Consider the following 24167-nt stretch of genomic DNA (forward strand, 5'->3'; position numbering starts at 1 on the left):
CTGCCCCAGAGAAGGAGCCAGACCACCTCGGTGACCTCTGCCTCCTCTGGGGTGTCTCAGGAAAGCCGGGCAAGAGCTGCCTATTGCAAGCCATTAAGCAAGCTAATGACCCGTGAAGGCTCCCAGCCCCTCCAGCCACTGGCCGTGCCTCCCCAGTGCTCAGGAGCCTGCTGTCTCCCCCTCACGTGGCCGCTGCCCACAACTACTATTATTGTGGGGGTGCGTTTTCTCAGACAGGATTGGGCCTTGGAGCCAGGGAAGTGTATACAGCAGGCAGTTAATAAATATTTGCTTGAGGCCAGGTCCAGAGTCACCTTGATTTCCAGAGCTGTGGAGGGACCTGGGGTCCAGAGACGATTGGAGCAAGGTGGCCTGTGGGCTCAGGACACAGCCAGAGATGTGAGCCCTCCAGACCTGCAGCCAGGTTCCTCATTCCCACGACCCTCATGGAAAAGGTGGCTGCCACCTCCCCATTTGTCAGGACCTAAGTTCTAATCTCTTCCCCAGCTCCACTGGGATGGAAGACAAAAGGTAACAGACTTTGTCATCCAAACTTGTGGGAACCTGGCTTCCATATCTGCTTTCCTTGGGCCCCAGGTATGAGGGACAGACTCTGAATCCAGGATTGGTTTCCAGGAGTCCAGCCTACATTGCTTAGGATTGTGCTCAGAGCGAGGTTAGAGCCAAGGAAACACAGCCTGGGATGTGCAGGGAGCCAGAACAGCCCACCCTCCAGGCTGCGGGACCCTGGAAGAGCCCTAAAAGTCCATAGAGCCTCCACATTAGTGTGTGCTGTACACGCTCAGACAACCTGAACAGCTGAGCTGGACCTGACAGCCGCCATCTTCCACCCCAGACTCCAGGGCTCTTGTCTGCAGAAGGAGCTTGATTGGCTGGATCTCAAAAGCCAGAGCTAGTGGAAGAAGCTGGTGGTGGCCTGAGCCTCCCTACCACAGTAGACCCCAGGTCTGCTTTTAAGACATAGGTGTGGGAGAAAGAATGAGACAAAGCCAGGATGTGGTGTGGTCATATTTATTTAAAATTCAAGTGAGTTCCACAGGGCCAGGGAGGACTCCTCTTACCCCACAGAGTGGGGTCCCTGGCAGCCAGTCACATCTTTCTGGGGGTGGGCTGGCTGAATGCCCCTGAGGCGTCACTTGGAGCGAGGGCCTGAGCTTTCAGCATGGAGCTGCCATGAGCAGGATCTGGGCCAGACTTAGCACAGGCAGAGGTGGGCAGCCTTTGGGCTCAGGTGGTGCTACGGGCCCCCGGGTGCAGGGGAAGCACAGTTTGCAGAAGCGGACAGAGGAGACCTGCAGATAGCTCGAACAGAAACAAACCCCAAATGCTTCCACCCCAGCCCCTCCCTGGACCCCATCAAGCCCCAAGCTATCTTCTAAGACGTGGGAAGGAGCTGTTTCCGTTGCCACCTGGTCACACACAAAAACCCACCAAGGCCCATCTTAAGGTCTGATCTTTAAATTGCTTAAAATTAATCAGTGCAAAGTGAGGTAAAAAGCCTGGCCTCCAGGCCAAGGCGGGAGGCTGGTCTTACACGAGCCTGCGTCTCTTGGAGTCCCGACCCACGGTACCCTCCTGTGTCTCTGCCTCACAGCCCAGTGGGGACACCAGGTTCAGCAGGGGGTCCTCAGAGGCTCCACCGAAAAGTGCCAGCAGAAGAGCCACTCCAAAGCCAGTGGCTCGCTCACCCTGTGGCAGAGGGGGGAGAAACCCTGAGCTCCCACAGCCTCCTCCTGGCCCTGGCCGACCAGCCTACTGAGGCAGGTTCCTCCAGGCCTTTTCTTGGTGAGGGGATCCTGGAGCACAGCCAGAGTCCTGGGCCTCCCAGTGGCGTCCTGCCACCCCCAGGGCCAACGAATGGGTGAGGCCCTGGGCACACCCCCAGGTGCTGTTCCTGAACCCCCAGATCTGCTCAGGATGGGGAGGAGTCAGAAGGAGAGTCCTGGGCTCCCTGCTGAGCATGGCGTAGCTAGGAGGGACAACACAAGGCAAACACTCTATTCCCAGGGATGAAGAGACCAGAGGTGGGGGGGTATCACAGCTGGCCGGAGGCTGGGCCATGGACAATGTGACCCTTGACACAGACTGAGCTCCGTCAGCAGCTCTGGAGACAGAGAGGCTCCATAAGGACAAGAGGAGGGGCTGGCTCAGGCCAGCAAGGAGGGGTGGGGCAGGGGAGTATCCTAGCAAGGACACCGGGGTGGCCCAAGGCACTTACTGCATGCACTGGTGCGGCGATGTCCAGGTGGACCCAGACCCCAGGCCAGTCGAAGCCGATGTGTGAGGCAATGAAGAGGCCTGCGCAGGAGCTGGGACTGTTGTCACGGTCCTGCGGAGGCCAGATGCACAGTGACCTCCTGTTCCCAGCAGCAGGAGGGGTTTGGGTAGCTCCCAGGTGCCTGTGGGGTCTCCCGCCCTGTCTGCCCTGTCCCATCATCCCTCGGTTGAGCCCCCCCATGGCTGTAAGGAGCCCATGTGGCCTGCAGCACATGTGAGGGGAGGCTAAGGTCCAGCTGGAGGGCCTTAGCCACGGGCTGAGGAGTCAGCTCCACTCCAGGACAGGGGGAGCAGTAGGGGACCCAATGTGGCAACTGACTCAGACCCAGGAGTGAGTACAGAGCCCACAAGTGGCAGGGAGGCCAGCGAGAGGCCCGTCTGCCTTGCGAACTGAACAGGCTCTTCCTGGACGTGCAACTGTACCCTGACCCACCTCACAGGAGCCCCAGCATTGCTCTGCAGCTCCGGGCACAGTCTCCAGGGAGCATGAGCCCCGTGGGGGTATGGCCTGCCCACCTGTCTGGGCATAGCCCCCAGCCTCAGACCTACCGCCACCGAGTTCTTCATGTCAGCCACGGCTGAGGTAAACTCGCTGAAGTGCAGCTCCGGGCAGTAGACCAGGGGGTGCACCAGGTCCCCGCACTTCCGGCCGGCCTTCACACAGGCCGCTTCCCACTCTGCGCTGTTGGTGAGCACGGCTGCATGGTACTTCCCCGTGGCGATGCCCTGGGCCAGCGTCACACAGGAGCAATCAGGAGGAGGGCAGGAGAGAAACACAAAAGACAAAAGAGGGACAGAGAGGCAGACAGGGAAACAAAGAAACCAACAGAGAGGTGTGAGAACCCAAAAGAAAGAAACAGCAATGTGAGCTGGAGACTGTGGAAGACAGGCTAGGGGTCAGGGTCCCAGCTGACCTCTTCACCCACGTGGCACAAACCCTTCCTGCCACCTCAGCTGAGGGTGAGAAGTTTGGTGCCAGCAGCCCCAGCCCACCTGCCTTCCCCACCTCAGCCTCTCAGCAGCTACAGCTAAGCCTGGGGCACCCACCTGAGCCCCGGTCAGCGTGGCCATGTCCAGGATAATGTCTGCTCCAAGGTCTTTGCAGGCGTAGGACACGCCATCAGCAAGCACCAGCCTGCCCTCTGCGTCTGTGTTGTTGATCTCCACTGTCCTGGGGGTCAGCAGAGAGCCCACTCAGGAATGCAGCTCTCTGGGGTGACGAGGGGGACTCCCCTCTGGGACCACAGAGACTCCATTTATTTTTCCAATATTGTTTTAGTTGTAGATGGACATATACCTTTATTTTCTTTAATCATTTTTATTGATACTGAGGATTGAACCCAGGGCCTCACACATGCTAGGCAAGTGCTCTACCACTGAGCCACACCCCAGCCCCACAGAGACTCCATTTAGAGCTCCTGGTCCCTCAAGATTCCTGACCATCCCCATCCTTCCCTAGGAGGCAGGGACACCCTGTCCCCCTACAGGGCAGCACAGATGGCATCAGGGTGGAGTTCCTGCCACCCTGGGCTGAATTTACGGCTGACTTGGCCTGACCCTGGGAAGAAGGCCACAAGTGCACACTAGAGGGTAAAGGCAGCAAGGGACCAGGGAAGGGGAAGTCCAGCCTTACTTTCCCGAGTACAGCAGGTGGATGTCATCAGGCCTCGTGGCATTGGGCCCCACTGAGTTCTCAGCCAAGCAGAACACGGCATGGAGGTTGTCTTTGAAACCCTGGAGGGAGAAGTGGGCAGAGGCTTCAGATACAGCTGGAGGCTTAGGAGGGATAAGGCCAGCCAGGAGCTCTTAGACTCAAAGACGGACAGACAGAAGCTCCCAGGTGCACGGCAGGCAGCTCCAGGCAAGACCTGATGGGATTCCACCTGCTCCACCAGTGCACTCATGGGTACGTCTCCTGAGCCCCTGTCCTCTGGAACCTGTGTGGTCTGGCACTTTAAATCCGGGGTTTGGGGTGGGTTTCCTCATGACTACGTTGCAGTCATGTGTTCTAGCAGGACTCCCACCGGAGAGCTGTGTCCTTCTCGGAGCACAGTATCAGGAGGCACACCTCGACTGTGTCCCTGTTCTGGAGTTGCGCATGGCTACAGCAAGTGCCATGCTCCAATGAGCACGGGCCTCTAACCAGCCTGCTTCCCACCTGCTTCCTCGCTCCACTCTTAACACCTGTTGATCATTTGTCCCTGAAAGAATGATCACTGTGGTGTTGGCCAGATGATTTCCTATTCCCATTGTTCCCTCTATGGTTAGTGATCAGAATCCCACTGTAAGAAATGGTCCCTGGTTATTCTCCATTCATTTGCTGATCCCCACCAGGGTGGGTATGGGGCTTCCAAGGCTGCTCTGTGGGCTGAGTCACTAAATCATTATTTATCTCATGGCTCTCACTGAGGCAATTCCTTCTTGAGGCCGGCAGGAGACTGCAAACAAGGTGGACGGCAGTGTCCACATGGAGCCTGTATCCAGGGCGCCTGTGGGAGGGGGATTTTTATCTACAGCAGGGCCCTTGGCACCCCTTAGGTCACTGGCTATGGCCCCTGCAGGTAGAGAAGGACTGGCACCCCTCATGGCTGCCCACTAACGCATCAGTGTGAACTGCCAAGCGGCTTCCTGTGAAAAGGGAATTCAAACTGGAAAGAGTCTACCTGCGGCATTTTCCAGCCAGCCTGTCCCATGTGCCAGAGGGCACCCTGCTGGAGCAGCAGTCAGGGTAAATGGCCCTCTGATCCCTCCAACTCTCCCACAGTGAGCACCCTACAGCTGGGCCGGCTCCCTGAGCTCCCTTCCGATATGCGTATCTTCCAGGGAAGTGAGGTCTGGATGTGCCAGTGAGGTCTTGTGGGGAGGAAGGGAAGGGCCAGGCAGTAGGAGTCTGGTGTCACCACCTGCAGCCCAGCAGCTGCGCCAGGCAAGGGCCTTATTGAATGCTGGCCGCTTTCCTTGTTAGTCTCCAGCCAGCAAGGAGCACAGACACCTGCTCCTTCTCCAAAACCCCCACCTGGGCTCCGCAGGACAGCAGTGCTCACCTGTAAGCCCTAGAAGACCCTATCCACATGTGGCACTAGCAGGGCACAGGCAAGAGCCAGCCTGACAGTGGAGCAGGGACTCTGGGATGTTCCAACCTCTGGCATCCTGTACTTCCCATGTACCCACGGACCGGGCTGCACGACTGTTAGAGGGAGCCACCTAAGCCATACGGGAGGCACACAGAAAACCAGGAGGCCCCGCACTGGCCTCTGGCTCTTCTCCCATGCAGGCTACAGGTGGAACACCTGACCAGTCTGAGCCAGCAACTGTGTCAAGACCTTCTGGGTTTTTGTTTTTCAATTTTAAGTTTACCCCGAGGAACCAGCCTTCTCAGGTTGTGCCTAAGGGAGAAGAACATCCTGTATCTAGTGTCACTAAAGGGCTCAGACTCAAAAGCTGCCTTGGAAAAGCTGCAATAAGGAGCTTATGGCTTAGGACACCCAGGGCACACTCTGTTTAATAAGCATGTTTTACTGCTCTGGGACTTCTGGGCTTCCCAGGATGTCACCCAAGAGTGATCACAGCCAGCAGGCAAGGTCAAGTCTTGAGTTTCTACCAAAGTGAGGGAGGAAGCAGGCTGGGCATGGGAGTGGGGGAGTCAATCCTGGGGAGACATTTCCTAGAAGAGTGTCGACGCCCAGAAGGCTGTGGGTGGAATGACTGGAACACTTGGGCGGGGGGCTCAGCCCAGGGTCCGTTCTTTGGGATCATGCTTACTGCATGCCACGTGGCTTTAGGCCAGCCTCCCTCAATCCAAGCCAGGCCTTGAGTAGTGGGCAGGGTGGACCTGTCCTCAGGCTCTCACAGTCTGAGGAAGACATGATCATCCAGAGCAGCCCTGATAAAAGAAGAGAAGCTCTGGGACCCATGAAGGACCCAAGTGCAGAGAAGGGACGGGCCCAGTTGTGCAGACACAGGAGGGACCCTGGCTGGGGCTGGAGTGGAAAGGGCAGGGCAGAGCCCACAGGAAAGCCCAGAACGAGCACCTACAGAGGGTGGGGTCTCACTCACCTGCTTGACGGCAGCTCTGAAGGCCCCCAGGACAGCTGCGGCACCCCCACAGTCCCGCTTCATCCCAGGCATGGTGGTCTGCAGTAGCACAACAGTGGGGCAGGAGAGTGACTCATGGGGACATGCAGTCCAGCTGGCAGCTGCCCCTGCAGCCCCCACCCCACCTGCACAGCCCCACACAGGGCTCCCAGCCCACGAGAACCTGAGGCCAGGCCATGGAGTGCGCCCAGGATGCATGACACTGACTCTCGAAGGAGCTATTCTCTAAGCAGCAGGAGGAAACGGCACCCTTTTGTTTCAGTAGAGTTTGGAACTGCCAAGTGGTAACTGGGTGGTAGGGAGATCAAGAAGCCACCCAGAGCTCTGGATTCGCCGTGTGGAGCATCACGCACACCAGCACCACACTGATCTAGCCACCCAGCCCCCATGTCAGCCTGGGTCTATCGGCAGGGCCTCTTTATATCCACTTCTCCACCTGAATTGTGAGGAAGAAACCAAGGTGCAAGAAGCTTCTATGGCTCCCTCGGGGATACCGGTCAGCATGGAGGGTCTGGACCAGGCTTCCAGGTGGCCATCAGAATTATGGTCCCTCCTGGACTCGGAATCCTGAGGTGATGAGCTCACCAATGAGCCAAATCGCTTGTGTTCTCCATACTTTGCAGGTTCCTGCCCCACACACTTAGGGTAGGGAAGGCTGCTGCCCAGCCAGCACCCCGTACAACAGCCTGGCAGTTGGCATTTGCATAGCTCTGGCTCCCAGCAGCAGAGCCCTGGCAGAGTAAGCCTCAAGGCTGCTGAAGGCTCCCCTGGGGGTTCTCCCTCTCCAGGCACAGCTTGGGGTGCACGGCAGCCTGTCTACTTGTCCTGAGCAGAACCCCACCCTGGTTTCTGACCTGCCAGCCCAACACACTCTCACACTCCTCTCAATTCCTGCCCCTACCCGCCACCAGCACCTTCCCGGCGCCACCTCCACCTGGCTGTCTGCCCTTTTCTGCTGCTTCTCTGGGTGGGTGCCTCCTGTCCCTGGTCCCCACCTCTAGCTGTCAGCACAACCTGGTCACCCTAATGTCAGTGCATCCCATCAGAAAGGGCCAGCTCCACCTTCCTCCACAGTTCAACATCTCCTGACTGAGCTGGGTCCTGGAGCCCTAGGTAGAGACACGCCCCACAAGGACGGGAGAGCCACTTCCATAAACTACAACCGCAAGAGTACTTACACACGTCTACATTTTATAGGTTCCCAGCTGTAACTGACAAGTTCATATTTTAAATTAACAACAGGTGCTCAGACATAAAGATTTGAACTTCAAATTCACTGAGTGATTCTTGAGCCCTGATTGTATTACATGAGTCTTGAATTTTGGTGGAAAGTATTTTTAGATATAAACTGAGCTGCTTTTATAATTGAGTGGAAATGATCCATCTAGCACTACTGAAAACAAACTGTCTTTCCGCCCTAATTGTTGGGCAGGCACGGGGCTGTATAAATGGAAAAACGGGGCCTTGGGTCTGGAATCTAACCATTTCAAAACGACCTGCACAGAAACCATCTCCAGACGGCTGTTCTCGGAACATCGCATGTCCTCGGAACATCACATGTCCTTGGAACATCGCATGTCCTTGTCACAGGTGTCACTGTGCCACCTCCCAATCATAGGCAGAAAACTGCCAGGTTCACGAATATAGCTCGATTGATTGCACAAAGTTCTACCAGCCCCTGAGTGTCCTTTCCATCTTTATAAAAGAAGCGATGTTCCTGGTGATGCTTAGAGTCATTCACCCTTTTTGTTCATTAACTAATGATGCAGAAGTCCAGGGAGGGTGAAAGAGCTGGAGCCCCCCACAGGATCACAGCCACAGCCCAAGAGAATGAGGAGTCACTGGGTTCCTCCCCAGGCCATCCAGGAAAAGAAATTTCACTGAGGAAGTCCCTTGCTGGAGCAGTGCAGTTGATTTTCGAGACCTCGACCCCAAGTGCAAGCACTATCACTGTTCTATGTGGCCAAGGCACTGCTGCTGTGTCTGCCAGGGTGGCTGGTCCCAGCAGAAGCTCTGTGGCCTCTGTTTGAGAAGGGCTCTACCAGTCACTCTGCCCAGGGGCAACAGACAAGGGAGGCACTCAGATGGAGGTATCTGGCAGGTATTTTCTAAAGTGAACAAAGTGAGCTTCTCATCTCCAGCAAACAGCCAACACTGGTTATCACCAATGGTAACTCTTGAGTTCTCAAGCACAGATCAGAACCTTGGAAAACGTCCACGTACCACTTGATGGGCTCCCCCTGACACAAGGATTTTTCTGATGAGCTGGGCAGTGACATCAGCAAATCTGAGCTTTTGAAAGTATACAGTTAGATGTGTTAAAACTCCCTCTGTGAACCCATATTCTCCAAATGACCCATGCATGATATGACAAACACACATCTAAGGCTCAACAACTAGCAGATGAGAGCACAGAGATTTCATGTCATAACCAACCTTTAAGAAAATACCACTTGTCGAGTTTTGGTGTAATAGCAGAGAATGTCTATGATTATCTGACATATTTCTCCCTGTTCCAATCATAAAATGTGTGAGGCCAGATTTTCTTAATATATTATGAATAAAACATATTGCAATAGACTGGACACAGAGGCAGATACAGACCCCAGCTGACTTCTATTAAGCAGATACTAGCGAGTTGCCAAAAATGTATTATGCTACCCTTATTATTACATTTTTAAAAATTTTTGGAGTTTTTTCATAAAATTATTCTGCTTATGTTAATGTGTAACAGATTTGTGTTGTTTTCAGATGAATTATAAAGATATTTTACACATCTCAGTTTTAATTTCTAGCACAGTGATATTAATAAGTATTAATAGGTGTCACTATCAATGTCAATAGTGTGCTCTACCAAAAAGTCTACTGGTTCTTGAGTTTCAGATACATGATAAACAAAGGCTCTTTTGGTCTTAATACTTTTTAAGAGTATAAAGGGGTCCAGAGTAACATCTGAGACTTGCTATTCCATGCTGATCCTGATTTGCCTTTGAAATCTCTGCAAATGAAATTGCAATGGTTCTTGCAAACTTGGGAGCTCTGCTGGCCCCAACCAGCTTGCTTTTTGAGAAGGGCAACTGCTGCACCATTTGCTCTTGAGATGGCCGCTATGTTGCTCCCTGTGTTGAGTTTTGTACCAGTCCTTAGGTGAGGTTGTGGGTACCTTCAGGTCCTGACTTGAATCTGCCTCAGTGAGTAGCCCAGAGCCCAGCCTAGTAAGGCTCAGGAAAAGCCCAACTCATTAACAGTTCTAAGTGCAGGGTTCAGGTGGACAAGTTCAAAGTGGATGGTTCTGGGCACTGGGCCATTCCATGTAGCACAGGGCCTGCACAGTACTCTGACCTTAGAAGGAGGCTGGGGCTGTCTCATTTTTGGAGAATGACCTGGAGCCATGGAAGGTACCCCATGATGTTTTCTCTTCTAGCTCTCCTGAGACCAAGGCCTCCCTGGAACCACCTGTCTGAGGCCAAACAGGTGAGTTAGGCGCCCAAAGGAGCAGAGTTAGAGCCATGGGCAGGAGAATGTTCCCAGGAAGAAACCCTGTGTCTTCCTCTGGCCCTCCAACAAGCCAACCTTAAGAATGAGCATCGGATCCCAGGAGAAGAGAGGCCACCCTCTGTAGGCCCGGAAGCAGTTGCCCAGGGCAACAGCAAGGGAGTGTGGGTGCAGGGCAGGCAGCCAGTACCCGGTGGGGGCACATGGCTTGTGCAGGATTTAAAAGTATTTGTGAGGGGCTCACGGTGGGCCTCCTTGTTAGTATAACTGAGCACTGGTGTCTCTAAGGTGTCAGTAATCAAAGACTTCTTTCAAAGAACACCCGTGGCTGGTCGAAACGTGAACAACTGCTTTGGTGTCTGCCGCATCTTAACCATGTCTTTGAAGCTTTGTGCCCATCTCTTCCTCACTTATCCCTGGGCAGTGCCCTCCTACAGGAGGACACGCTGGCCAGCTGCACCCCTGCCCACCTGCCAGCCACTGGAAGATTGTTTCCTGGCAAGGGTTTTAGGGACTGGCTCTGCTGACTGGGCCCCGGCTGGTCCCCTCTCCCTCTGCCATTCTGTCCACAGACACTTGAAAGCTGTTAGAGTGGATCCTGGGGAACCGAGAGCATGGCCAGCGCTGCAGTTTGTGGAATGTCCTGTGGGACAGGATGTCCAGCAATCTCCGCTGAGTCCTGTGGTGAGGACCTCAGTATCTGCACCTCGATCACCTCACCTGACCCAAATGCCTCACAATCTAATTAGCAGCATTGTTGCACCAGTGATGACTAAAGACAGACAGGAGCTGGGGCTGCCTGTCGGACACGGATGAGTGGAGAAGGCTGATGTGAGGAAGGTAAGCCCGGAGAAGCCGAGGCCCAAACACTCGAGCACAGTGTCCATTACAACAGACCAACGTGGAGGCTTAAGGTTTTTTTCTATTAAAAAATCCATTAATGAGAGGCTGGGGATGTAGCTCAGTTGGTAGAGTGCTCACCTCACATGCACAAGGCCTTGGGTTCAATCCCTAGCACCACCAAAAAAATAAAAAAAAATACACTAATGATATTTAAAGTATTGTGCATTGCTGTTTTCTTTACTTGTACTGGGATATTTATTTTCTTTTTAATTTCTTTACTAGCATATTAATATGTATGGAATTCAATAAAAGAGTGTTCACTATTGGTGGGGCTATTTTTAAACCATTATTATTAGTTTCATTTCCTGATTAGTCCTGAAAATAATTTTGTTTTTTTAGAGGAGGGATATTAAAAAACAATCATCCACTCCAGGTATTAAATACTTTAGGTATGCAGGAAGTACTCAACACAGCAGCACAAGTCTCTACCCTAAACACCAACCAACACTGGATCAATGTCAGGGAGGCAACAGGGAGTGGAGGGGCCTGCGGCAAACCAGGGACCGAGGCTGTGCTCACGAGGCAGCCACCACTCAGTCCCGGAGGAATGTACCAGGTGAGAATCCAGAACTTCTGAGTTTACAAATGATGATGAATCCAGTCTTTTATGAGAACTTTTCCTGTTTTGAAGTGTTCAATTTCTAAACCATATGGTCAAGGGGATGCATGTGTGGGCCCTCTGGCTGTGGCCAGCTCCTGAGGCCTTCTCTGGATGAGCAGAGCTTGTTCTCTCCCCACTGCCCTTTTCTCTCCTAGGCCCTCTTCTGGGTCTCCTAGGGAGTCGAGGTACTCCCTTCCCAGTTGGCTCCTTCCCAGACCTTCCCTGAGAGCCCAGCCCAGGCCTGGGCACAGTGGCTGTCCACAGTGTGCCAAGTCAGCTGCCCAGATGGACACCTGTGTGGAGAGTGCTGGCCACACAGGTGGAGGTCAGCGCTGACATTGCTCAGGCATCCGGAGATGCCCTCGAGAAGCCATATCACAGGTTCTCCATGGACAGCCACTCAGCACATCCCCATAAGAAGCACTTCCCTCGCATCTGTGGAGCACCTGTTTCTGAGAGGCCCTGTTCAGCCCCGCCACACAGCATTCCTTCATGGAAACCTGGGGTGGACCAGGAGACATGGCAGACCCCCCTGCCAGCTCTTCAGCCTGATCTCCCTGGCCCTGCTTCTCACCCTTTCACCATTTCTGTGGCTCCCCTCTGGCGACTGTCCAGGGTTTGCTGTTCCTGTGTCCTGTACCAAGTGTGAGCGTGAGCTCCAAATGTCCCCACAAAACTGCTCCTTCTCAGAAAAGGAAAAGACTCATGGACTCCCTCCCTAAATCAGCCCAACTCTGAGCTCTGGGGAACCTGGCTACCTCCCTACGGCCGCTCTGGGGGAGCAGGATGAGCTGGCCTGGACCCAACCCTAGGACCCACCTCACCTTCCCTTTGATGCTGAGGCCCCCGGTGTCATAGACGATGCCCTTGCCCACCCATGCAATGGTCTGCGTGGCTCCGTCCGGGCTGTGGCTGAGGACCGCCAGAGCTGGGGGGTGCAGGGCAGCTTTGCCTACCCCATAGATCCCTGTCGGAGTAGGGAGAGGAGGGTGAGCGCAGGCTGCACAGGCAGGGACTCCAGAAGGCCCTGGGCACATCCACCCCGGATACTGGCTCACAGATACTCTCCTGGACAGCTGTGCTGCTCTAGCCCTGGCCCAGCTCCCTCCTGCCCCAGCCTGCAAGGGACCTGGGAGTGCAAATTAGTTCCAATGTCTGAGGCTACGAGTGACCCTGTGCAAAGTATCATCAGGCAAGAAAATCCGCTGAGCAAAAAAACACTGTATCATTTCCAAAAGGAAACGAACAGGCTCCCAGAGTGAAATGATTCTTGCATGATGCTTCAAGGCCACCCGGCCCACACTCATCCCCCGGCCCTGAGCCTGCCTGCTTGGGAATCCTGTACTGCCTGCCGCAGCCCACTCCCACAACTCATGCCTTGCTCACCCCCCGGGTTTACATGCCACTTTTCCCAAGAAAAACAGAACTTCCAAGGGCAGAGGCCACATCCCCTGGTGCCTGGGCCACTGAGTCAAGAGGTCATGGTGGCTGCCGGACAAGCTCCCGCAGAACCCAAGGCAAACGCCACCTCTGAGAAACTTGCTCCAACCTAAGAGGCTTCTACCTCCTGGTTTATGTGTCTGTGGGTGCGCTTAGTGACCCCTCCACTGGGTATTCACGTCCTGTGCAGTATGGGCAAGTCCTAACCAAGAGCACAGCAGAGGTGACAAGATGCCTCCCCTGGGATGAGATGACAAGAAAGCGGGCTCCCACCTCTCATTCTCCCTAGAGCCCAGCTCTGAGGGCAGCTGCTGTGCTGTGAGCTACCCGTGGAGAGGCACAGGGCACAGCAGGGAGAGGCCCTGGGCCACGGAGGCATCCCCAAGTCCCCATGGAGGTGTGGGAAGCTGTCTATTGCCCCCCGCTGCCAGCTACCTGGGGGCTAATCTGTTTGGCAGCCACAGGTAACTACAGCATCGGAACCCCAGCCCCCAGCCCTGGGAAAGCCCCCGGGCAGCCCAGGCACAGGCCTTTCTCTGGTTCCCAGGCAGTGGGAGGAGGGCCTGAGCAGTCAGGGGAGGCCTCTGAGGAAGTGCTCCTGCAAGCGAGGCGGGACAGAGACAGAGGCAGGACAGCCCCCACCGCAGGATGTCCTGGGTGGAGGATTCCCACTGGAGAGCCACCCACACAGAGGTCCTGACTGGGACGTGAACTTGTGTATTCGAGGAACAGAGAGGCCCTGCTGAGCTGGCCTGGGAGTGGGATGCACAGGGTGTGGAGGCTGCTGGAGGGAAGGACTTGGGCCTAGCGGCTTCCAGAATGTGCATCAGAACCTGGACGGCTGCCCCTCCCTCCCCCAGACATGGTCTGCTTCCCAGGTTCTGGCCTGGGCTTAGACACAGGATGCAGTTTGGGACAATTCACCATGTGACTCGCTGGCCCCCTGCTACCAAGTGGCTCTGGCTACCCATACCAGGCCCCCACCTGGGGGCTGCAGCCCGCACCCACCTCCAAAGCCTCTTGTCTTCAGCTCCTCATCGCGGATGATGGTTGGGGTGATCCCCAGCTCTTTTCCGACTCTGTTGATCTCCTGGACACGTTCACGGAAAAAGCAACAGCATAGAGACCATGAGGAGGCTGGCCTTAAAGCGAGGCTGGGGCCTGCAATGAGCCAACACCCATGTGGTGGGAAAGGAGCCAGCCATGGAGGCCAGCGGCTGGGACTCTTGTGATGAAGTCGCACCCTCCACCCTCGCCAGCTCCCTGCAGTTCATGGCTGTGGGCCTGCTGGGGTCTCAAGGCAGGCCTTGTCCTCCCAGTGCCCTTTGCTGAGGCTGCGGTCTCGGAGCTGGGTGGACAGCATAATAACCTCATGGGAAACAGCCTCAGGATTCCAGGGCCAGGTCAGAGAGTGTGGACAGCCCCAGGTTTCGCTGCTTCTGCTTGGGGTCTACAACACCCACCCCAGTTGCCCCCCTGCCCCCACCGTTTGCAAAGGCCAGGGACAAACCTCCAAGAAGGCATCAGTGTTCATCTCATTGCAGGGCGTGTCCACAATGCGGGCAGCCAGTCGCACACCTTCCGTGGCATTTGTTAAGCACTAGGAAAAATGAAAAAGACTGTCACAGGGGCTGGGGACCTGGGGGGAGGGGGGAGAGGATACCCTCTCCCCATCCATTTCCCCAGGAGCCCAAAGGCACCAGAGGTTCCCAGGCACAGGAGACAGGTGGGAGACAGAGGAAGGCCCATCTGCCCTTCCTTGAGACTGGGACCCACAAATGGAGAGTTCTATATGGTGACCACCCAGACCCCTAGCACTGCACAGCCCTGAGGCCCAACGCCCTGATTTCCTATTCAGGATCCTTTCCAAAACTTCCATCCCCCTGCCGCCATCCTGCCATATCTGAAGGACACTGAATGCACGCTGGGCACAGCCACCTCTGGCCTCATTGGGTTCAGTACCCTTCTTTCACCTTCAAACTCCGGCCACCCTCCTCCTGTACCCACTCCCCAGTCACTGGAGGTGCTACCCCCACAGGGACCCCATGTGAGTGTCACAGGCTCCTGGGGGCATGCAGCTCCGACTGCCCTGTTCTCCTTGTCACTGGACAGCATGCTCTGGGTACAGGGTTTGGGAGAGAGGAAGTGGACTGAGCCCTACCACAGGGACCTTATGTGTCCACCCAGCACCCAAGAAAGCACTGGGAGGGGCCGGTGAGGAACACAGAAGCAGAGGTCACAAGGCCAGAGACCTGCTGCTCTCCCACCTGCGCCCGCCTGCTCACTCTTGTCTGCCCACAGCAGACTCTGGAGGACCCCTGCCCCACAGTGGTTCCCACTGCCCACCCCAAGCCTCAGAAGCTTCAGGCAGCTGGCTGCATCAGGGCCTCCTCGCTGGCCGCAAGGAAAGGATATTAAGAGAAAAGCAGCACGGTGCCTGCAGGTGCAGGCCACCGAGTTCATCATCAGCTCCCCCAGGGCCCTGCACGTCACAGAGGGCAGGCGCGAGGTCGATTCCAATAGCCTGGCCACCGCCCCCGCCCTGTCTGCTTGCTGCTTGAGCCACTGCCTGTCCCAGGTAATTAAACCCCGAAGCCTCAAAGGTAGAGACCTGGGACTTGACAGCTCGGATATGAGATGTGCGGTCCCTGACGCCTGTCAGCAGCTCTTGTCCTGTCTGGGAAGTGCGTCAGTGCAGTAGCACTGGCCTCAAGGGAGGCAGCCGTGACCTTGCAGGCCCCACCAAGCTCAGCTCTGGCGCAAAGCAAGGGATGGCAGGGCACAGCATGCAGGCCTATCTCCTTATCACAAGAGCAGGGCCATTCATTCATTCTGTCCACACTTATGTAAGGACCTACTATGTGCCAGGCATCATCCTAGATTTTGGGGGTCCAAAGATGCCTAAGGGACTCAAGGGCAGCACATCAGGTGACCACACACTAATCCATGAAAGCATCAGACAAGTGGGCAACCACAGGACTCAGAGCCCGGGGGCGGGGGGCAGGGGGGGCTTGAGGAGGTTCCCTGGTAAGGAGAAAGGAGAAAGCTGTGTAAAGGCTACAGAATGTCACTCCCTGAATACATTTGACAACTGAGGGACAGCTGAGCAGGAGGCAGATGGGAGTGTGGGGCACAGGATCAGGGTGGGCGAGAGGGGGAGGGAAAGGGGAATCCAGTCTGAGGTCTGCGGGATGGTGGGCCTGGAGCTCAGAAGAACTCCCTGGAGACAGAGGGAGCAGGGAGCAAGGGGGGCCCAGAGTGCCTGACACCACCCAGCATGAAATGGGAAGCTGGCTCCCAACAGGTGGGGGCCTCAAGGACAAGGGACAAGGCTCTGGTCCAGAGACAGGACCCTTAAAAACATTGGCAAGGGGGCAAAACCCAGGTTTGGGTGGTGGGTAAATAAAGGGAATTAAGAAAAACAATTGGACTATGTCATTTAAAATTCTGGAGATGAAGAGAAATAAGGTTGATTCAATGGCAGAGACAGAAGCATGTTCCCTCCTTCTATGGAGGGGACGTTACAGGGCTCAGAGAGGAGCTGCAGACAAAGCGGGGGGCCAAGAGGGAGTCTCACCAGGCTGAAGGCGATGGCCTTCCTGAGACAGAAGTGAAAGGGAAGCTCTGGAGCAGGAGGCAGGTGACTGGGTCTGGCTGCTGAAGCAGGTGGCCCAGTGAGGCGAGGCCACAGCAGTGGTGTCAGGGCAGCTATGAGGGACCAGGGGCTTCAGGTCAGGCCCATACACAGGCTCAGAGGCTGGAAGTGCTTCCAGCTTGGCCTGCAAAGAACCATCCTGGGACCAAGTGGAATAACATCTGTATAAGTGCTCTGGGAAGGGTGACGCCATACAGGCATAAGGGGGTGGTTGTGTAAACCCAGCCAGAATAGAATCCTGAAAACAGTGCCTCCCATGTTGGACTCCCAGTGACTGCCCCCAGGGGACACCCAGAAATGGCAGCAGCCCCAGTGTCCTCCTCTGGGAGGGGGCAGCATCTCTCAGGTGGAGAGCTCCTGGGGGCCCAGGGACAGGGTATGCACCTCCAGACACCCACTTGCAGAGTGGACAATTCCACTGGCCCGTTGTCCTGTCCCACTAGGAAAAATTCCACTGTGACAGTCCTCTTCTCTGTGCGACGAGAAGCCCCTGAGCGGTGGCTGAACAGAGGGAAGGCGCGGGCCAGGGCACAGGCAGAGGCGAAGACATCTGGTTGCTCACAGACCATCTGCAGTACAGGGAGAGAGGCAGGTGGGGCCCAGGACCAGGGGGCCCCACGGGGCCACCCATAGCTGCTTTCTAGAGCAGCCCCAACATCAGCTCCAGATGAAGTCCTGCAGAATGGGTGCCCCAGTGATCCCATTCCTCAGGTGCCTTCAGAGTGACTTGAAGCACTTCTCGCTCCATAAGCAAGAGGATGTTGGCCACCAGCTTACCAGACACAGGGAAGCATGGACATGAGGCTTAGCCTCAGGAAATCTAGGCTGGAGCCTCTGATTGGTATCACTGACCTGGGGTAAATCATTTGGTCTCTTGGGACCTTTTACAAGGCAGGGACTGTGATATGAGGTCCCAGGGGCCAGAATGCCCTGCTGTCCATAGAGGGCCCTGAGCTCCCAGAGCAGCCCTTTCTCAGAGGCACTCACCAGAATGCAACGATGGGTTCCAGGTGGCAGGCAGGTCCGCACAAGCCTGGTGATGAAGTGGGCGGCGGAGGGGCTGTTGTGTCTGCTCACCCTGGAGGGCAGGGCTGCCACAGTGGCGCAATTCAGGTAGAGGGGGCAGCTGTCCGTGGGGTTGGGGTTGAGTGTGGCCAGAGCGGCCTGCCAGAGCTAGATCATAAGGGAGACAAGAGAGACCAGACTTCAAACAGCCGCGGGAGCGGGCCCTGCCTGCCTCACCAGCACTTCCCAGGCGCCCCACCCTGCAAGTGGGAGCTGTGTGTCCCTGGCTGGCACTTCCCACCCTCGTGGGATCAAGCCTGGGCCTGAGAGACGGTCAGGGGCCCCTCTGATTCAACACTTGGACACCAACTCGGTAGGGCTTGGCCAGTTTCCACTGAACGGGGTCAGGGGCCAGATGCCACGAGGAAGGCCGGCTCTGCAAGCCAGGTCTGCGCGTCCGTCCGTCCGGGGAACCAGGCCGGGAGGCGCGGGCGCAGCAGGCCAGGCCGGCGCCGGCGTCCGGGACCGCGGGGCCCGGGGCGGGCTGTGTCCGCGGGCGGGGCCTGCGCGCCGCCGGGCCTGGCTCCCGGGCGCATGGCGGCCGCGGCCCGCTCACCTCCTCGGTGACCCGGGGCTGCAGCTTCCCGCGGACGTGGCTCCAGGGCACGCGGTGTAGGTGGTGCAGTTGCCCGAGCAGCAGCAGGGGCCGGCTCTGCGGGTCAGCGTCCCCCGCGCTCGCCTGGAACTGCAGCCCCACGCTCGCCATCTTCCCCGCGCCGGCCGCCGGCCGCCGCGCCCCGCTCCGGCCCGCTCGGCGCCGCCCCGGCCCGCGCCCGCCCCGCCTCCCCCGCCGCGGGCCGCGCGAGACGTGCAGGGCCCGCCCGGGGCGCGAGGGGGCGCGGGCCGGGGCGCCGAGGTTCCGGGAGGGCCTGGCCAGGCCCCGGGAGCGCGGACGCGAGGCCCTAGGCGGGGCGGCCCACCGCGGTCTTGGCCCCAGGCCAGCGCCCAACTGCTCTCGAGGCCTTGCCCTCCAAACAGTGGGTTCCTCGACGGTGACCAGACCCCACTTTGCCAGTCACACCCATGCACGTGAGAGGGGCGATGTGGACCTGGGTTCCCTTCCAGGCCGCTGCTTCTAAATGGCCAAGGAGAAATGCAGGCTCGCCCTGCCCGCTGGGGGCCCTTCCTCAGCCCACCACTTGTGACAGTGGGAGCAAGCTGCCCCTCCAGCCTTCTACCCCACTTGGGCAGAGGAGACCCACACCTGAGTCATCTCTCTGGGAAGGAAAGGCCCTCTGCATGGGTTGGGAGCACTTGCTGAGTGGTGCAAGGGCCCCTGGTGACGGAATAGGAAGACCTGGTGGAGGTGGAGGTCCTGACTTCTACAAGGTTCAGGGTTTTTTTTTTAAAATAGCCATCTGTTACCCCCCCCCCCCTTCCCTCCGCCTGGTTGCTCAGGGCTGTCGGCACCCTTCTCAGTTCTGTACATCACTCCTCTTATTTTGAATTTCTTCTTCATCCATCTTGAAAACAAACAAAAAAGCAAAGGCAACTCGGCACATGATATTCCACCACTGACCTCCCAGCTGCCCCACCCCTCTTGTCATGGCCCAGGAGCCACCTTCCATCTTCCCTGTCTGCACCCTCTTGTCCTACTTCCCAGGAGGCTGGGCCACCCCCACCCCACCTCCTAGCAGCTACTGAGGCTGGAGTGGCAGCATCCTGAAGCCAGGCCTTTGTGTCTGCTTTTGTCCTGCAGTGCCCAGCTCAGAGCAGGCATCCCCAAATAGCTGTGGAATGAGTGAAAGGAATTCCTTTGAAACCCAGGCTTTTCTGACATAAAAGTCAACACTAATTGGGTCTTATTTTCTTCAAAAGATTCTAGAGCAGCCGAATGTTTTCACACATTTGTAAAGGGTACTAAGAACGGCATGAAGATCTATCACTCTTTTTTTCTGTTTGCAAATACACTGCAGACAGGCGCATGGCACTCCGGAGGGGGCTGAGACAGCTGGGGGATCTGCCTAGAGGGTGACAGACCAGAGTGTGTCCCCATGAGTGAGGCAGGACTTTCCACAGGCCAGGCTTCTGGAAACCCCAAGAGAAAACACAAAGGCAGAGTATGTCCAGGGCTATGAAGCCAGAGGGCAGAGCTGGAGGGGGGTGGTGGATGTGAGTGCGGGAGTCTGGTTCACTCTAACGACTTTTGCAAACAGAGGAGGGATTTCAGAAGCAATTCAGAAAGCCAGGTCTGACAGTTTTTCTGCACAGGGAGTTGGGAGAAGAGAGAAGCTGTCAGTGGAGATCAGGTTGGAGAATTTTCCTTCTAGAATTCTCCCATATTTAAGAATAGACTGGGTAACCTCAATGCCCCCAGGCAAGAAGGAACAAGATGATTCAATTCAACCAATATTTGTCGAACACTTATTACACACAATGCAAGAGGAAAATGTTGTTCGATGGTTAGAAGAAACTATTTCTGATTCTCGTTTTAAGCCACTCCTGAATTGAAGAAATCCAAACCAAACAGAACGCTAAGGAATTATTCCACTTCAAATGCCTGCCAATTCCTCAAGATGCAGCTTGTGACAGATACAAATAGATTCCAGGAAAGTACTTGCCCCTTCTCCCTGCAGACTTCACAGGCTCTAACATAAACAAGACAGGCAGCACGTTGTTTAGATAATTTTTTATAAAGGTATAATCCACAACTTAGTATATATTTCACTGTCAATGAAAAATTTACCTCTATTTAATTTTCTTTGAAAAAATGAAAGTTTAAAATAAATGAGCAGATCTTTAACACAACCCAAGGAGCAACTTAGGTTTCTGATGACTTGGGACCCATTCCATATTCTACCGGGTGTTCAGACCTAACTTAGAAACAGAGGAAAAGATTGGAAACTTCTGGAAGAAATCAGAGCACGGTTTCCGGGACTTATTAGGAAGTGTTTTTGGTATAGCTCTAGGACAGGTTTCTGCAATCACATCATGTAAGATGGCTCCAGGTATCTGAAATGTGCATTTATATGCTAATTTCATGCCAGAGTCCACCCACATAGAATCTAATGCCTGTTTAGACACCGCTGAGCTCCAGGAGGTTCCCAGTTCCATTATATCCACTATGAGAAAAGGTTTCATGATTTCTAGCATTTTCATTCATCTCTTCTTACACTCAACATACATTTATTGAACATGAGTTTTGAATAGCTCCAGGCCTGATCAAACTTTGGGGGGTCACATGTACGTGTGTGTGTGTGTACGCACCCCCTCCCCAACACACACAGCAAACAGTGATAAAAATCCAGAAACTCAGCCACTAAGAGAAGGCTGATAGAGAAGGCCCCATGGACTAGGATGAGACCTCTGACTTGGGTCTTAATTAGTTCAAGTGTACCAAGCATCTGACCCCTGCCTATGGAAACATTCACACAAAGTCCTGAAGTGGAAAAGGATGTCATCCATCGGGCATTGTCCAAAGCTCACATGGCAGGATATAAAGTGCACCCAAGCGCCTAAGATATACACTGAGCTGTAAAGTTTGCACTTGACCTTGCGGGTAACTGAAAGCCAGTAGCACCTCAGTCAGAACTAATGTGAAATGAGGGCAGGTCTCATTCCTGGTTGACAATCACCTGCTACCTCGTGAGCACAGAGGAAGCAGAGGCTGGGTCTCTCCGATGACCTCCCTCCATCACACTGTGCGGAGCCGCAGGCCTAGAACTGAGTCCCGACCAGCCAACCGGGACACGCGTGTGAACCTCCTGAGCACTGCCCTGGGCAGTGGATGTTTGCACCTTCCCACACCACGTCCAGGGTTCCTGGACATCAGGAAGTGCCTTGGTTACATTTTGTAACTGGTGGCGCCAGACGTGCCACCTAGATTTGCACTAAATGTTCCCTGAGGGAAGGAAAAAGAACTCACTGCCATGAAAAGCACATTTCCCTAGAAAGGTTTTTGAAAAATTCATTAACTTATGGAAAAGCTGAAAAACTAGTATAATGAGCACTCGCATGCCCTTCGGCTAGATTCATTCATATACATATATATTCACCGGCACATGTGTATGTGTGCACATATATTTAAAGTAAGTTGCATACAGTCACCCCTAAGTGGCTCAGTGCATCTCTTAGGAACAAGGACACTGCCCACACGTTCACAGTAATGTCCCAATCATACCCATGGAGATTTGACATTGACCTAACGCTATCATAGTATACACCCACACTGAAATTTCCTTAATTGTTCCCAGATGTCCTGGATTCTTTAAATCCAGAATCCAAATAGAGATGAGGCATTCCATTGGATGGCCAGGCCTCTGGTCTTCTTCAGTCCAGCACAATCCCTGCCTTTGTCCTTCCTGGCATTGACATGTCTTATAGGAAGTCTCACACTCAGGATTCCTCTGTTCCCTCCTGGTTAGATTCGGGTTCAATGTTTTTGGCCCAATGCTTATTGCGTTTCCCACCGTGCCTCATTAGTCATGGGTCCCCCATCACTGGCTCAAGCTGTTTTCTTAGTGTTAGTGGGGACTGCCAGATCTCTATAAGATAAAAGTGATTTCCCCTCTTTATAACGGGTAGGACAAAAATCAATGTTCTGTTTATAACCTATGGGGCGACAGCTGGAGACCATTAGAATGTCCTGGTTTCCAGCGAGCTTTCTCTACTCTTGATGATGACCTGGGCCTGGATCAAGTGATGGCTGCAACATGGTGGTTTTCTACTGTCATCCCTTCTACATTATTACCGTGGGTTTCCTTAGCAAAGACCACTCTGCTTCCCCAGGGCTGGCGAGCTGATTCATGGAGTTCAGTGTAAAATAAAAACCAAAGAGAATTAAAGATGGCCCCAGTAGGGCATTAAACCAAGCCCAGGGCCACATAACTGCAGTGGCTGCACACCCATGAAGCAGGCCCTGCCCTGGGATGCACCTCCGAACCCATGTGGAAGTGCATAGTGCCCTTCAGTGCCTCTGCTCTAGCGTCCCCATGCCAACAACCAGGCTGGCCCCCTGTCATCTTGACACCTTCTAATGGGTTTTGACGACTTTGTTCCTTTCTGCAATAATAAGATTTGTTCCTGCCCTGGCCCAAATCTAGTCACCCATTTCTCCGGAGTGGGTAGTGCTTGGTCAGAAAGCGAGGGTATGGGAATGCTAGCTGCTTCTGGTCCTCCTGGGGGGCCGAGGTCCAATGACAGCATGAGCTCATGATGACTCCTTTTATCCAACCCCACACAGGGCTCTTCCTCGCCTGCCCACCTCCCCTGTTTGTACCTGGGAGATGACAGGCTCCCAACCACCCTCTGGGTTAACACCAGTCCTGGAGACAATCCTGCAACTTTATCCTGGGAATGTATCCACTGGTGAGAACCTCATTTTCATGTAGCTTATCAAGTACATTTAGGTCCTCTGTTTGTATTCCATATTAATGGTTTGCCATTTTCCTTCTTTTTCCATTTTCTTTTTTGAATACAAAAGAACATTCACATAGCTCAAGACCGGACAAAGGAGTGAGCTGCTCGCCTTCACTTTTAGCCCTTCACAGGCGGCCACTGGATGAGCTTTTGGTTTATCTTTTTCTGTCTCTTTTTGGGAAAAATAAGATTCCACACATTCAGGGAGCTTCCACCAAAGGCAGCCCGCTGCTTGTGCCCTTTGGCACTTGGCTTGACAAGCGCATTTTGTGACCTCATCAGCAAGCTCTGCGTCTTCACTCCTCGCTCTCATGGCGGGAGGAGAGCGCACAGGTTAATAAAAATGTACTAGCAGAACCATCTATTAACAACAAAAAGCGCTCCTTCGGACATCAGTTTTTAGGACTTCTCGATAAAATGAGGGGCCAAAGCCACACTCTCAGAGTCTCCTGCCCTCCCAGCAGCCTAAATTATTCTCCCAGGAAGGGCCACACTGTAAAACAGCAATAACCCTCCTGTCTCGGGAACTGAATTCCTATTTACTTCTGAACACCAGCAAAATTATTTTTTAGTTGCAAAAGTTTTCAAGGGCGTATTGAAGACCTGGAGCCTTGGGATGCAGAGGCTGCAGGAAGGAAAAGAGAAATAATTAACAGACCAGACATGGCTCCACATTCCTTCCAGCGTACTCAACCTGGAGACAGATGGAAAAGCCAAAGCAGGGGGGAAACGTTTATTTGGATCGTGAAATCTTTGTCAAAGGAAAACCTTCACTTATAGATCCTGCTAAATAGTACGTTTCCGCGGTGCATTGAAAGTGATTCAATCTTCAGTGTGCGTCACATTTTTCCCAGAAACACCCCTGTGTTTATTACATGTCTATCTGTGGTATCTGAAGTAGATCTTTTAAAAAGAATCGTAAATCTGTTGCTGAGGATTTTGGCAGCTGAACAGTATAAGGAAAGGGTGGGGAGGCAGAAATAAACCAGAAATTGTTTTTTTTTTTTTTTTTTTTGAGATGCAAAGGAAATTCTATATTTTTTCTTACTGAATCTGGAAGGTGCCTCATTTTGGTTATGGATGCAAAGTGCTATAATACATGAACCTTATGTTACAATGCAGGTTAAAATGCTAGCTTTGAGGTAAGATCACTTGTCCCTTCCCAGTAATTTACAAAACATGAGTGACATTACAGCTCACACAGAGCAAAGAGCATTCCAATCAGGCTCGTGGTTTTCCCAACATCTTCATAAATTC

At 54.3% G+C, this 24167-nt stretch overlaps 1 protein-coding gene across 1 annotated transcript; it reads right to left on the reverse strand.

Annotated features, from left to right (window-relative positions):
- Positions 1–1029: 1029 nt before the first annotated feature.
- Positions 1030–18299, reverse strand: Npepl1 (aminopeptidase like 1). The gene is made up of 12 exons (XM_076851905.1): positions 18109–18299; positions 17475–17660; positions 16886–17056; positions 14343–14432; positions 13841–13922; positions 12217–12359; positions 6355–6432; positions 3932–4032; positions 3346–3469; positions 2848–3024; positions 2240–2350; positions 1030–1710 (listed from the first exon to the last, which is right to left on the reverse strand). The coding sequence occupies exons 1-12, from the start codon at positions 18256–18258 to the stop codon at positions 1552–1554; spliced, it is 1572 nt and encodes a 523-aa protein (XP_076708020.1). The 5' UTR covers positions 18259–18299; the 3' UTR covers positions 1030–1551.
- Between the last annotated feature and the right edge of the window lie 5868 nt (positions 18300–24167).

This window comes from Callospermophilus lateralis, chromosome 3 (genome assembly GCF_048772815.1).
Source record: "Callospermophilus lateralis isolate mCalLat2 chromosome 3, mCalLat2.hap1, whole genome shotgun sequence".
NCBI lineage: Eukaryota > Metazoa > Chordata > Mammalia > Rodentia > Sciuridae > Callospermophilus > Callospermophilus lateralis.

What these genes read in the sequence shown, in the direction of transcription:
- Npepl1 (XM_076851905.1), bottom strand. Translation starts at nt 18,258, where the DNA reads ATGGCGAGCGTGGGGCTGCAGTTCCAGGCGAGCGCGGGGGACGCTGAC. An exon ending in AGCCCCGGGTCACCGAGGAG is followed by an intron (nt 17,661 to 18,108) that starts GTGAGCGGGCCG and finishes CTTATGATCTAG; the next exon opens with CTCTGGCAGGCCGCTCTGGC. An exon ending in GCCTCAGCATCAAAGGGAAG is followed by an intron (nt 6,433 to 12,216) that starts GTGAGGTGGGTC and finishes GTGCTACTGCAG; the next exon opens with ACCACCATGCCTGGGATGAA.